The sequence below is a fragment of the Mustela putorius genome, unplaced genomic scaffold (assembly GCF_011764305.1).
Source record: "Mustela putorius furo isolate JIRA1106 unplaced genomic scaffold, ASM1176430v1.1 tig00003913_pilon_pilon_pilon, whole genome shotgun sequence".
Classification (NCBI taxonomy): domain Eukaryota; kingdom Metazoa; phylum Chordata; class Mammalia; order Carnivora; family Mustelidae; genus Mustela; species Mustela putorius.
In genome coordinates, this window is record NW_025422060.1 from 8,458,205 (window position 1) to 8,473,775 (window position 15,571).

The 15,571-nt window shown below is 46.1% G+C and overlaps 1 protein-coding gene across 1 annotated transcript; it reads right to left on the reverse strand.

Annotated features, from left to right (window-relative positions):
* Positions 1-733: 733 nt before the first annotated feature.
* Positions 734-11,222, reverse strand: UCMA (upper zone of growth plate and cartilage matrix associated). Its single transcript, XM_004774891.3, has 5 exons — positions 11,005-11,222; positions 10,613-10,678; positions 10,415-10,510; positions 5,886-5,984; positions 734-1,186 (listed from the first exon to the last, which is right to left on the reverse strand). Exons 1-5 carry the CDS (start codon positions 11,159-11,161, stop codon positions 1,089-1,091), a joined length of 516 nt encoding a protein of 171 aa, XP_004774948.1. The 5' UTR covers positions 11,162-11,222; the 3' UTR covers positions 734-1,088.
* Positions 11,223-15,571: the final 4,349 nt, after the last annotated feature.

A 15,571-nucleotide genomic window follows, 5' to 3' on the forward strand; every position in this document is an offset into this window, starting at 1 on the left:
GTTTGTGAGTTCAAGCCCCACATTAAGTATAGGGTTGACTTTAAAAAAAAAAAAAGTGATATCAAGAAGAGAAGAGACACATACACATAGAGGCAAGATGCTGTGAAGACAGAAAAGGCCCTGTAACAACAGATGCAGAGATCGGAGTGACGCTGCCACCAACCAGGGAGTCCTGGAACCACCAGAAGCTGCAACAGGCAAGGCAGGATCCTCCCCTAGAAAGGAGCACCCATGGCTCTGCTGACAGCTTGAATTTGAACTTCCACCTTCCAGAACTGTAAGAGAATCCATTTTTATTGTGTCAAGCCACCCAGCTTGTTACACAATGCTATGGAAGCCTTAAGCTAAGGCCTACAGGCACTAGGAGGGAAAATGAGGTAATACCAAAGCTAAATTTCTTCTGCTTTATAGTTTTGGTTACAGCTGGCCTTGCTATAGCTCTCCCTTTTGATTTGATGTAGTTAAGAAACCACAGTTGAACCCTGAGACTCCTCAGAGATGTGAGGAAGCATCTGGGCTCAGTAACAGTCCTGGAGAATGGTCTTAACCTAAACAATTGTGTTAACATTTCTCTTTCACTTGTGTGACTTGCTGAGACGGGCTGAGAAAACCATGAGCAGTATCCCTTGAGTTCAGGCTTTCAAATGCCTAAGTCAGTGAGTAATGGGTCAGTCAGGATCAGGGAGACAAGTTGGCATGACTCGGTTTGAGATTTCACAAGATGATACACAGCGACGACTCAGCATTTTTATTTCTAAGCTGTAAGCAAACGTCATCTTTTCTCTTTACTGTGATCCTTTGCATTGTTCTACAGGACAGGAGTCTTACCGTGGGAACAATGGCTAAGTAAGGGGAAGTCACTGTGGGTTTGGTGCTAGGAAGCCCCACAGGTGTTAGCCCGCCTCTGAAAATTATCTGCAAAGAAGCAAAAGCCAGGGTATCTTAATCCATCTGAGCAAAAGGCGTGTTTACCACAGCAGGCCACAAGTTGAGACCCTTTGAAGGCGCCTGTTCACGTGGAAGTGTTGTTCAAACACCTGGAGTGGGTATGTGAGTTTCAGGCTCCACCGTGGTCTGTCAAGATGAGATCAGATGTGGTGGCGGTTATAGAGATATGATGGGTACAAGCCATCATAGTGCCACTGGCGCCACTGCTCAATAGCTTCCCGGCTTCTCTCTTCTTGTTCTGGGGAACGGAGATAAAATGGTCGTGTTAGCATGGAGAGGACTCTGAGAGCCACCAAGTTCTTGGCAGCCATCTATCCAAACTACCTACCCTGTGGCGACATGAGCAAACAGTGCAGAACAGAATGTCCGAGTTTAAAGACCTGACAGAATGCTGGGTCACTTTGGGTGCCAAGTCCAGTCAGGAGACAGAGCTGGTAGGCAGTAGAGTCAAGATGAAGACCTATGTCCCCGCCTGTGCTCTTTCCCTTACAGAGCCCACAAAGCAGGGAGAGGCAACAACAAAGAAATGAAGTACAAAGAGAACTGAACAGTAACAGAAAGAGACAACAGGCTTTATGGTGAAAAAATGACATCATGAAAGGAAATAACTGTCAACTTCAAGTGATGGCATTATGAGTAATTTTTTCTCAGGCTTTAAAAATAAAATTATGTTTTAAGAACTATCCAGAAAGGGGGTGGGTGAAGCAAAGTGGAGGGAAATTTGATAATCGTTGATTCTGGGTGGTGGTTATATGGGGGTTCACTGAACTATATACTTATCCATGTGTCTGAAATTTTTCCAAGTAAAAGGGTAAAAAGAACAGAAGGGAGTTTTTAGTAAGAAAGTCTTGATTTTGCTGTCTTTAATCAGACATGTCTCTGGGTAACAACTTTGTTCAATTGTAAGATTAGGCTCCTGATGCCAAGTCCACACTGCTTGTTTTTGTTAGGGACCATAAAAGCACAAGCAGATTTCGCAAGTCCCTCAGTGTGTAAAAAGGCAACCGTAAGACTCCTCAAAAGGTAAACAGCATTACCACATAACCCAACAATTCCACTCCCATGTATATACCTAAGAGAAGTGAAAACAAGGACAAATAAATGGACAAAGAGTTATACAAATACATACACATACATATGTATTATTCAGCCATAAAAAGGACGTTCTAATAACATGCTACAGCATGCATGAGACTTGAAACACGTTCAGTGTTAATGTGTCTATGCCAGACACAAAGAGACGTACTGTGTGATTCCACTTCTATAAAATACCTAGAACAGACAAATTGGTAGAGAACAAAATGTACTAGAGGTGAGCAGGGATTGTGGGTAATGGGGAGTTAACTGTTGCGTAATGGGTACAGAGTTCATCTCTGAGGTGATGCAAGGGTTCTAGGAATCCATAGTCTTGCTGGTGGCACAACATTGTGAATGAGCCAAATGCCACTGACTTGTCCACTTAAAAGTGGTGACAATGGCAGATTTTATGTAAATTTTACCACAGTTTTTAAGTATTTGTGGAAAATGTTGGGAGGAAAGGACGTTCTAACAGAAAAAAATGGTATCAAGGATTCAGACCCCCAAAAGTTGTACTTTTTTTTTTTCCAAATTTGGGCTTCACCATCAAAAAGCCTGTGAACCTGACATTGGTGCTAGTGAACCTCATTCTCTGGAGCACTGGGCAAACAGGACTGCCTGGTGACATCAGGATGCAGAGAAAATGTGTGTCCGTGTGGTCCTTAGCCCTCTTGAGAGCAGATGCCCTCGGCAAGAAGGACCCCTTGTTACAGCTGGGTATTCAGGCATCATGGCTGCTGTGTATGTTTCCTTCCTCTATGAGCTTGGAGTCGGCGCTACCCTTGATGCTGGAAATTGCCTTTGGGACTTAGTACCCCAGGACAGCCTGGAGCTTAGAGTGAGGCCCCAGCTGGAGCTTTGGGTCTTGTGACCTTTCTCAGGCCAGATAGATCGGCTATTCTTTGCCAATCTTGAGAGCATGATTTTGGCATAGGAATTGATTTTATTTTTCTAGGTCATGCCGCTTTCTTCACATACCACTTCACTTAGACAAAGGGAAGTTCTCCCTGGCAAAGGCCCAAACAGCATGGCTTTTGTGTAAGGGACCACCTGTGGCTGAGCACTTTTAGCCAAGCCAGGTGTCATGTGGCCAAGCCCAGATGGGGCTTCCACCTTCTGACTTTGAAGGTGGAAGCAGACTTTGGCTCCCACACAGACCTCAGGGGTAGGAGCTCAACATACTGTTTACCCTGACACTTCCAGACTCAGAACTCAAAGGCATAAAGGCATCTTTGCCTCATCAAACTGGTGGTTTTGAGTAGAGAAAGAGCCAGGAGCCACAGCTTTCCCAGAACAGCTCCAGTGTCCCAGATGGGCTGATGGCCTGCAAGATTGACTTCTCAAGCTCTCAGGAAGGTCACCTGCCTAAACTTATGCCTTCGGAAATTCTAGGCCTTTCATTTATCCACATTCCTTAGCATTTGTTCTTAAGGGGTGGGGACAAACCTGCAGCTGCTGCCATTTATTCTGAGAATAGGTGATATGGTCAAATGAAAAATCGCCAATCAAAAAACGGTCCTGACTGTGGAGTATGTGGGGGCATCAGCGAAGGACTGAACGTGCTGCCTTGGAGGAGAGGTTTCACCAACCCAGCTACCACAGTTGGTGCTGTCGCTCAGAGGGGTCAGAGGTGAGGGCAGAGGAGGAGAATTGAAATGTGTTTCACATCAACATTTACCCTCTGGCAGGCTGGACCTGCTTCACCTCTGCCTCCTTTCTTTCTCCAGCTGCGGGGGCACTGGGGCAGGGAGGGCATGCCCTCCTTACCTCACTCCTCACTCTATTCCACTGCAGGGACTAATTCCCAGATGGAAGAAGGTCCCCCAAGACCTCCATGCACCCGATCATCCTTCATTTGTAAGAACACTTCTTGGCTGGCAAACACCTTGGCTCAAATCCCTGACTAGCCATGGCACCTTGGATATTCAGGCACCCTTTCTAAGCCCGAGTTTTTTAAACAAAAACAAATTTTTAAGACCCGAGAGGCTGGGTATAAGGGTTGGGTGGTTCAGAGCAACATCTGACAGAGCCGGTGCTCAACCAGTGACAATAGCTCCAGTGTTACAACTCCTCTAGGGCCCGCGGCCTGGTTGGAGGTCTTCATCTCTGTGAGCAAGGCCTCAGGCCCCCCGATTGCTATCTTTCCGGCTTTGGTAGAGGACTGGTCATCCCTTGAGTGCTGGCCCCTCACCCTAATTCATTGTGAAAGGGAAAACAGTGAGTGTTCTCCAAGAAGATGCTAGGTATGGGGACTAGAAACATTTACAAATGCTCAAAATAAAGTCCTATTATTAATACAGTGAGTTAACAAAACAAAAAAAACCCTGAAGGAATTTTTCAGGCCACATACTCATATTTTAAATGCCTCTCCCCAAACTCTCCACCAGGGTAAACAACTGTCCAAACAGAAATATTTTGCCTCTGAGTTACAACATCCTAGCACTATCCCTCCACCCCAGGATGTTCCCAGGAAAGCTTGAATTGGTGGGATTCAAGCCCACCACCTGTTTGCAGGGCTCAGGTGCCACCTGTGAGCCAGTGGGCATGACCTGCAGCCCCTGAGTACCAGGTGATTTTATCCTGTTCCCAAGAGAAGCCCTCAGAGAATGTTATCTCCCAAATCAACCAGAGCATACAAGCCAGGAGGCTCATGACATCAGAATGAAAATCACGGACTTTCTGTAGCAAAGGTCACCTAAACTGGGGCCTTTTGTCCAAACTCTCATACATTCGGTAGCTTGCCCAGGAGCATTTTCTTCCGGAAGTGTGGGGGAAAGACCAAACAGAAATAAACATAAATATACACTCTGGCCTGCTAGCCTCGGCCCTAATAAGTATTTCTATGGGGTTTTGGTGTGAGTGACACTTGATGACACTTAATTGATGCAAAGTGCCATCCCATGCCATGGAGTCTGGTTCAAAAACAGCACCTCCCTCTGCCCCCGCCCAAGCCCACACCCAGCTGTCACCTCTGAGGCCTTGGTGAAATCAACATTGCCTGAGCTGGGCCAGGAGCTTATCTGCCCTAGGGCCGAGGCAGGGAATCAAGTGTGTCATTTGTTGGCAAGAGACGCTGACACAAAGCCGAGGCTTAACCGAGGCTTAAGAAAGACAAGAGCAGTTGTGCAAAGCATATAAAACTTAGAGCGTGCCCAACACTGTGGGTGAGTTGCTTTCTGAGGTCGGATTTCCTGGTTTGGTTACAACGGTCAGATAAGATACTGATTATAGGGGTGCCTGGGTGGCTTAGTCAGACACTTAGTAAGTGTCTGTCTTTGGCTCAGGTCATAATCCCAGGGTCCTAGGATTAAGCCCCACATCAGGCTCTCTGCTTGGGAGGAGCCTTTTGCTCCCCCTGCTTGTGCTCTTTCTCTGCCAAATAAGTAAGTTAAATCTTTAAAAAAAAAAAAAAAAAAAGATACTGATGATAGTGAATAGGTGAATGGAATGAAGCCAGAATGAGTAGTTCCTAGAGCTGTTATGTTGCTGTGAATCCAGGGGAGTGGAAAGTGATTTTGAAATCTTTGCAACACACCTGTAACCAGAGCTAACCCACTAGCATAGGCACTAAGACAGGGAACACGGGCCACCACCTTAGTCCCCAAGTGGAAGAAGATATGATCAGCCAAAAATTCCCAGAGCCAGTGGAAATCTAGGGGTTGTGTCCTCTTCCGTTCCTTCTCAAGTTCTGTAGCCATTTGTGTGACTTTCTTCCTTCAAGACTCCAGTAGATGTGAACTGAGGAAAGAGCCTCTCTTACCCGTCCCTCTTCTAATTCAAATTTAGGGAAAAGTGGAAGCAACTTTTTATTACCCCCCAAAGGCCCACTTCCCCGAAGACACTGGCTGAAGAGCTCTTACCATCTCTTTGCTCCTCCACGAAGTTCTCAAACTCATTCCTTTGTTCCTCGTAATATTCTCTCCGCAGCTCATCAGCCCGCAGTTTCTGCCTGTTCTCCGCTGGGAAATGGCAAGAAGCAAGATTTGCCTCCAAGAATGGGGGCAGAGGCACGCATTTAGGGGGACAGGAACACTGATCATTTGGCCTGAGAAACTTGAACCTGGTGGGGAGAGGTGGTTTGGGGGGCTTCGCGAAGATGGTTTACTCTTGGCACAGACTTTAAAACTTGAAGGAACCAGGAACTCACCCCATCCAAGCACCACATTTTGCAAATGAGAAAAGCAGTTTAGCTTCACTCATAAAATCAGTGGTGCATCTGAGTATACTGGGTCAGTTCGAAACTAGAAATCCAATTTAGAAATGAATTCTAGAAGGAATAATCAGCTTAAAGTTTATTTCACATTGGGGACGCCTGGGAGGTTCAGTCAATCAAGCATCTGCTTTTGGCTCAGGTCATGATCTGAGGGTCCTGGGATCAAGTCCCACATTGGGCTCCAAGCTCCCATTGGGCTTTTCCCTCTCCCTATGCCCCTCCCCTGCCTGTGTTCTCTCTCTCTCATGCACTCCCTCTCTCCAAAAAAATAAATAAAATTATTTTAAAATAGTAAAGTTAATTTCAAGTTAATACCTTCAAGTCCATCTTTGAGCAGCTGTCACAGCCAAAATGTGTGCCAGGAACAGATTAAAAAGGCAAGTAAGAAAGATTCTGTCCCTCTATTTTAGAGGCCTATAATCCAGATAAGGAGAAAAATACAAAAATATCATACCCAGCAGAATGGCTGCTGTGATAGAAATGTATACAGGGCACAGTGATGTTGGGGATGAACAAATGAGGTAGGAAGATCTGAAAGGATCCTTGGTATCCATGTTGTCCTTAGGCTGTTCCCTCCCTTTGTGTGGGCTGGCCTTAATGATTCTCTTCTAATGAACAGAACTTGGCAGACATGATGGAATGTGGTTTTCTTCTTGGGCATCTCGTTCTGAGCAAAGCCAGCTGCCATGTTGTAAGCGGTCTTACGGAGAGGCCCACTCATGGCAAGAAAATGGTGGCCTTGACGGATAGTCAGCAAGGCATTGAGGCTTGTTTGAAGGCAGATCTTGCAGTTGGGCCTTGAGAGGACTACAGCCTGGAATAGGTGCTGAGCCTGAGACCCCCACCTAAGGCATATCTGGACTGCTGATAAATACAGTAAATACGGTTTTAAGTTGCTAAATTTGGGGTCCATTGGCACACAGCAATAGGGAATTGGTACAGAATATGAGATGATCAGGTAAACTTCCTGATGTTGAAGATACTGACTTCTGGTATCCCTTATTTTGTAAAGCAATGCATTCTAGTAAAGTTGGCTATAAACATTTTTTTAAAAATTTTATTTATTTGAGAGAGAGAACAGGGAAAGGAGAAGGGCGAAAGGGAAAGAGAATCTCAAGCAGAATCTACACTGAGCATGGAGCCTGACGTGGGGATTGATCTCATAACTCTGACCATGGCCTTGATCTCATGACCCTGACCTCGAGCAGAAACTAAGAGTCGGACATGGTAACATTGGGGCGCATACCTCTGTGGTCAGAAGAAATACCCCCAGTGATAATTGAAAACTGTCACCAAGAATGTATAAATATGGTGACCATTCCTTGCCAGTTGAACAGTGAAGCCCCCCAGCAGCACCTTGAGCCCCAGCGGGAATCCCCTCTGCCCCCCGACCCCACCCAAACACCATATCACACTTCACCAGCAGGTGCAGCTGATCCTCACTTGCTTCAATTTAGCCTGAAAAATATCTTTCTAGATTGGGAGATCTTTTGGTGTAAAATAGTTTCCAGGTTCATCTATTTCTAGCCTTAAATCTTGACCTCTTTGGTATGAGAGCTCTGGTTGTCTGAAGGAAATTATTGAAAACTCTCTTAGTATCAAAACAATTGCTTTTAACTGGGCTTCAACTGGACAAATCCACAACAGTAGGAAGGCCATGTCTGGTGCAGGAACTGTCCCTCAAGGACACCTCACACCCCTCTGGTATGATCACATCAAAGGGGAGACCGAGACACCTTTATCCCCATCAGCTTAGCTGTGCAGGAGGAAATCGGAAGACCAGTGATGATGGAAGCAGAGAAACTGAGGAAGCCGTTGGGTTCCTGCCCCACCCCATATTACAGTGGTGCTAGGACAAACAATGGAGCGTTTCTTTGTGCAATAATTAATACCATGAACCATCTGAAATGTTTGAAAGTTAAGGGGCCTACCATAATAAGTGAATTAATTAAATACCTATTATTTATATTACATTATTTTTTTTAACTCAGAGTAAAAAATCCAGTTACCTGTGAATTGGTCTCAGTGCAGATTTCTTAGGTAAATCCTACGCTTTTCCCACACTATGTCTTTACCGATATAATTGTAGGACTCTTGAGTCTGGCAGAAGGAATTGGTTCTCCAGTCCTTCCCCCACACTTACCCCCCTTGCCCCATATCCACACATTTCTTAGGAGGGAATTGAGGCTCAGAGAGGTTCAGTGACCTAATCAAAGTCACACAGTTGTCAAGGCATAGCTTGGGACAAACCAGAGCCCACACTCACTACTTGGCCCAGAACACACCTTTCACCTTATCATCCCCCTTATGACCCACCCTGAGCTCCAATGTTGCTTCAGGTCCCAGAAACCCCATGGGGTTGGGAGAGAAAGGGGTTTGGAGTGTAGGAAGCAAGTGCTTAATGAGCCATCACCAATTCCTAAAGAAGCATCTTCCATTTCTATGAACTTCAAAAAAGAAGCCATCTTCCCAAATTGCCTTTCTAGGAGTACGACAAATGGGGCCCTTGACTTAGCAAGGGCTAGGAACAATTTAATTCTTTGGACAAAATACCACACTGACATATCTGGACTGCTGATAAATACAGTAAATACGGTTTTAAGTTGCTAAATTTGGGGTCCATTGGCACACAGCAATAGGGAATTGGTACAGAATATGAGATGATCAGGTAAACTTCCTGATGTTGAAGATACTGACTTCTGGTATCCCTTATTTTGTAAAGCAATGCATTCTAGTAAAGTTGGCTATAAACATTTTTTTAAAAATTTTATTTATTTGAGAGAGAGAACAGGGAAAGGAGAAGGGCATTGTGCATTGTGCACATCCCTTCTCAGCTTCTGTGTTTCATTCTGAGTGCCTCCTGTCATCCTAAAGGAACCTCCTGCATCTTCACCTTGAAGCTTAGAGATGTCAGGTGCCTATTTCCTGGTTCCAGATTCCAGCCTATCTTTGTCACTTGCCTTTCACACAGCCTGAGACATAACTGAGCATTGTTCTCCTGTCCATGCATGGGACACGGGCGCATCCTAACGTCCTCACCAGGCTGTCCTGGACCACCACAACTGACACACACAGCTTCTGTTTGAGGTGAGAGACCTCTGGCTTCATCACACTCCTCGTGGTTCTGAATCAGCTTATGAGGATGGAAACTACTTGCCTTTCCTACAAGAAGAGGCTGCTTCTCTGATTTCCATCAAGAACTGCCCAGCCTTCATCATAGCCCTTCCTGTGTTTCTGGATGTTTGCTAACTTCTCAATCTCAAGTTGGGTGAGGCCTGGAGATTTTCCCAGTGTAATTCGTACTTATCCAGTTGGTTGGGGGCTGGGGGAAAGGAATTTCATCTCCACACATTTTCATCATTTGAAAACAGTCCTGTTATTTTTACTGAGCAAGTAAGCCTTGCTGAGCGTGCCGAGGGACACAAAGAGTTTATTCAGACACACGCGCAAGTAATGAATCAAGCCACAGACTCAGAGACAGATCTCAGAGTCCTTGGAAGAATCTAGTTCAAGGGCAAAAAACTCAGATGCCTTCAAGGGTCAGCAGGTCATGAAATGAGGGTCCCTGCCAGGCAGGGGAAGCCAGGGCCTACTTCAGACTGAGAGGGGGACACACTTCCAAGCTCAGAAGCCTTCCAGAGGCATTGGAAACCAAAATAAAAAATGAAAACAAAAACCACTACTGGCTGAATACTACAATATCAGGGGCTTATAAATAAGGAAACTTGGGGCCAAGGAGAGGAAGCTGTCACCAACTCCACAGTCCCAGCTCCCAGTCCCAGGCGCCCTCTCCCTGCCTCTAGTGCTGTTGGTAGCTGTTGCGCATGAGGCGCTGTCTGATACCCCCAGAAAGCACACCTAGATACTGTGTTCTCTCCTGACTAGAACCTATTTCTGCTTACGTTTGAAACTACCTGATATTGGGAGGCATCTCAGTCTCTATTGAGTGCTTTCGATGTAGCACTACCCCTTTTCATTCCTTACCCTGTCGGTGTAGTCCAAGATGTGATCTGCAGCTGAGGAAATGTGGAATTCCTAATTCAGAGCCTCCATCACTTGGATACCCAATGGCCTAGGTGGAGGCCCTCCTTGGTCCCCTTGTAGTCCCCACAGCCCAGCTGACTGTGAGAAAGGAATGGGAGGTGCAAGCAGAAGGCAGACCTCCAGCAAACTTACCGTTGGCCTCGTCTCGGGATTTGGGGGACCGCTTGCCCCGCTTCTTGAGGAAATTGGAAGCATCTGATTCCTGCATGAAGATCTTCTGTTTCACATCTAAAACCCGAGAGAGGCCGGTCACAACCAACCCAGGCTTGCCAGGACCACCACAGTGGCTGGCCTCCCTGCCTTGCACCCCTGGGTGACCCTTGCACTCACCTTCCTGGACATCTTGTCTTGCCACCTGCTGGGTACCCACTGACGCACCAGTCCCCTCCTGCAGCACTGTGGGAGAGCACAGGGTGAGGGACACAGCACCTCAAAGGGAGCCCTCACCCAGAGCTGGGCTGGGAGAGTCCTTCCCCACCACTGTGACTTACCAGACCCCAGTGTGAGTCCCTGGAACCCTCACATCCCAACCCCAGAGCAGTCTCCCCAGGAAACCACTAAGTAAGCTGTTCTTTCTATGTTGTGTTACAATACACACACACACACACATACACACACACTCACACACACACCAGGCACAGCCCTCTTAACAGTAAACACCCCCTCTTTCTACCTGGACCAGCTGAACAGCCTCACTTAACGCCAGTCCTCTCCATACTCACTGGTCAGGAGCACAGCAGCTGAGAGACAGGAGGCCAGAAAGAGCTGTCTCCAGGCCATTTTTGGAACGGCTGAGGCTCTGTTTGGGAACCACAGGACAGAGAGGGTTCTACAGACCCTGAAGCCAGCCACCAGATTCCTCACGTCTGTGCCAGGCATGCCAGGAGGGAGGGAGGCAGGAGACCTGGATGCCCCTTGGGGGGGGGCATGGGAGGGGTCTCAGCTGCGGCTTCCATTGGCTGCTCCTCCTGGAGCACTGGAGATGTTTTTGGCGTCTGCAGACCTTTACAGAAGCAGAGCCTGTCGTTGTCCAGCCCCAGCTGAGACAGTTTTGGAGTGGCCTTTCCAGGATTCCACACCCAAGGAGCTGCTGTTGGAATGCCCAGCCCTTGAGTCCGCGATTCGAAAGACTCAAAGAGATCCTGGCATCGCTTCAGGGGAGGTGGGGACCCTCGTCCTGGAGGCTGAAGCCTGTTAGGGGAAGGGAGCGGGCCTCAGTGGGAGACTGACTGAGATATCAGGCAAGGAAGTACCAGAAAGCCTAGAAGACCCCCTCAGGTAACCCTCACATAGACACACAGGCTGTTACAACAGTAACCAGAGTGTATCCCCCAGCTGATGTTCACTGTCAAAACACAGACCTCTGTGGTGGGGTCCCAGTGCCTTTCAAGACTGAGGAAAAGAGGCAGTCTGCCTTTCACTTCAGAGGGGAAACAGTGCACAGTGTGTGAAGAGCCCACAGCTGAGCATGTGTCTCTAGAAGGAGACAAAGGCACAACTCATGTAGGAGAGGAAGTGAGTTCCCAGAAGTGGGAACACCAATGGGATCAGAGCTCTGTAGGGCCATCGGAGTGTAGTCCCTTTGAAGATATGTTCTTGACATTGTCATTTATTATGAACAATCCTCAACTCTTTGTTACTCGTTGAAGAATTGTACTTTGAACATTGCTTAGAGTTTTCTTAATGGCAGCCATCACTAGACCTAGAGCACAGCCCACACCTACCTGAATGCGTAGGGAGAGGAGGGGAACCCATGGGAGTCATGTCCCTCAATTGTCTCTTCAGTTAACTTCTTGGTCATACTTGGCATGGCAAAGCTAAATGAGGCCATTTTGAGGAAATGCAGGCCATTTAATAATAACAGAACCCAGGAACATGGAGAGTGGGAGATAGGCAGGACCGAGGTCACAGGAAGGAGTTTGGTTTCCATCTTTGTGAGGTAGCTTAGTGTGTAGACTATAAGCACAGACCCTGGCCAGGCGCCCTGGACTCAACTGAAGCTCTAGCCTTGGCCAGCTGCATGGCATTGGGCAAGTCACTTACCTCTCCATGCCTACTCCCTTCCTTTGTCATACAGACCGATGTAAGGATTGGCGGTAACACATCTGAAGTCAGAATGGTGCTTGATGCACATGAAGCATTGGATATGTTTTTACTATCATGACACAGTCATGAGCCATTGAATGATTTTGAGCAGACAAGTGACAGGAGGGTTTTTTTAGGAACACTATCATCCCAGTGATGTGGAGGGTGGGAGGGATTAAGCACTAGGACTTAGGGAAGGCTTTTGCATTAATCCAGGTGGGAGATGGTGTCAGCAAAAGGCAGGAGGAGCAGGAATGAAGAAGACAGAGCATTTCAAAAGACTGAAGAAAGAAACTGTAGGGCTCAACTGATTAGCTAGGGTCAGTGAGAAGCTGGGAAGTATGCATTCAGATGAGTCCCGTGTTTCTGGTTTGGGGAACTGGCTGATTGGATGGCAAGACCATTCAATGAGGTGGAGAACACAGGAGGAAGTTCGAAGGACATGCATTGGACAAATCAAGTATCTGACACTGCTGGGATCTTCTAATGGCAAATCCAGTGACCTTCTCATTTTCCCACAACAGTAATTTTGTGAATATGTTAAACCATCACCACAATCAACTGTAGGACACTTTCATCACCCCAAAAAGACATCCCATACCCATTAGCAGACATTCCCCAATTATTTCAACCCCCAAAGCCCTAGGCAACCACTAATCTACTTTCTGTCTCTGATATTCTTGTTCTGGGCATTCCATCTAATTGGAATCATACAATCTGTGATGTGATTGTGACTGTATTCAAGGTTCATTTCTGTTGTAGCCCACGTCAGTACTTCATTTCTCCCTGCTACAGAATAATATTCTGTTGTACACATATGCCATATTTTATTTATCCTTTCATCACTTAATGGGCATTTGGGTTGATTCTACCTTTTGACTATCATAAATAAGGTTGTTATGAACACTTTGTGCACAGTTTTGAGTGGACATGTTTTTATTTCTCTTGGGTAAATACCTAGGAGCAGATGTTAGGTCATATGGTACCTTTGTACTTTTGAGGAACTTTCACATTATATTTTCCAACTTCATTTACTCATCTTCCTTCTCAAGTGTTCTGAGATCTCTTTGAAGAGAAGTTTCTATCTTACTCTATAGAAATGATGCCCAGCACAGAATAGGTACTTCATAAATGTTTATTGAATTAGCTAGTGAAAATACTCTTGAGTGAGGGCATTAAAAGGGAACATTTATAAGCTTATTTCAGTGGGCTATTCATAAGAAGATACCCACACAGGGACCCAGAATTTCTAAGTTAACATATCACTGGGTCCAGGATTATTCTCAAGCAGCAGGAACAAATTTTGTGGAGCACTTATGGATTGCCTTAGAGGATGGCCTAGTTGGCTTTAACATTCTCCTTAACTTGACCAAAGTTTAGACAGTTTTCTTCATGATGATAGGCCCCTGACCTCCCTTTTATTAGAGTATTTACTTTAGAAAACTGCAACTGTAACTTCTTTCTCTGCTCCTTTGAAGTCTATGCAGATCTCTTCTCCTAGTCTCCTGCTGCTTTTTCAATCTAGGATTGTCTTTCTTAGGGACCTTGGGACTTTCTTTTCAAAACGAAAATATCAAACTAGATAGCACCCCTGTCTCCCAATCTCTGTGGGAGGAAAAACATCTGGCTTTGGTGGGCACCTTGCTCCAATTGTGAAGGGCAGTTCACAATTCCCCCCACCCCACCTCTTAAAATCCCTCCAGGTCCTTTCTTCAGTGAAATTGAGTTTAGCATCACTCCTCTGTTGCATACTCCTCTAAAAATAAATAAATGTGTCATATATATATATATCCCCCTTCCCATTTGATAGGGAGAATTAAGGATTATACCAATAGAGGGACTCATGACCCTGGGAACTGGGGGATCCCCAGAACTCAACATCCTCAGGAGTCCCCATAACAAATATAGATGAGCATTTTTCCTGCTACCTCCTCAGGTCTCAGGAGTAGTGAGAATAAAACACCTTAGACGGAATGTGAAGGCTTGTTTCTTGAGCAAGAGTGACAGTTTACGAAAACTGTTTCAGTGTTTTTGTTGTGCCTCCGGAGCTGACTGTGTTGACACAGTTGGGTGTGGAAAATGAGAGCTTCGTGAGTCAGGACATGTCTGAAACCTTCCTCGTTTCTTATCTTCTTGTAAAAGACATCATTTCTCTAAGTGCCTAGCCAGAGTGTTATGGAACTTCTTAGTATATGTGCTGCCGAAGCAAGCACTGTTATGGAACTTCTTTACAGCTTTTCCCCTCCCATATTACAGAATATTATTAGTCCCTATGAAAATGGTTTCTAGAGGTCTCCCTGAAGAATTAAGCCTGAGAGGAGATGTCTGTATTCAAAAAAAGGCATGGAACATTCTATAGCTGCATAGAGTACTGCTAGGAGAATACCCATGTCTGGGTTGATATCAGCAGGCAAGCACTCTGATGGCTATACTATTACTAAAATATTAAAATACTTTCCTGTTAGTAGATAAGTTGTCACTTTCCTGAGCCATCTTCCCAAAGCCCTCTACTGCCGCCAGGGCTCCATGCTCTCCCCCAGAACCCATGCTTTCCACAATCCATTCTTGAAAGGGGTGATGTTTGGCCCAGCAGGGAGCCTGCAGAACGCTGCTCTGCTCCCACAGCCAGCCTTGATTCTGATTGATCAGTGCCTGTCCTGTGCCAGCTAAATGTTTCACCGATCACTCTGAACTCGGGGCTTTCTGATTACTCACTGTTTCTCTGAACTTGCCTTGTATTTTGTCCACCTCTTCTCTTTGTCACCTCTGTTCTGTTTTCTGTGTGATGTACTACCCCCAACCACTGTCAAAATTTCCATACCATGGGCGCCTGGGTGGCTCGGTTGGTTAAGCACCTAACTTTGGCTCAAGTTATGATCTCAGGGTCCTGGGATCGCCCCGTGTCCAGCTCCATGCTCAGCGGAGAGTCTGCTTCTCCCTCTCACTTTGCCCCTCCTCCTCCTCCTTCTTCTTTCTTTCTCAAATAAATAAAATCTTTAAGAACAAAAATCCCATACCTACTACAAAGCAGGGCATATGTTAGGGATATGTGTGAGAGATGGATATGTATCAACTGGAAATGTTTTCAAAGACTTGGCCACATGGTGTCGTAATGGTTGTTGACAAGAGGAAGCTGTAGCAGTGTAGGCAACCAGATGACCCTTTATGGGAAGAAGTCCAATGCTAAGGATTTATTGCTTTAGG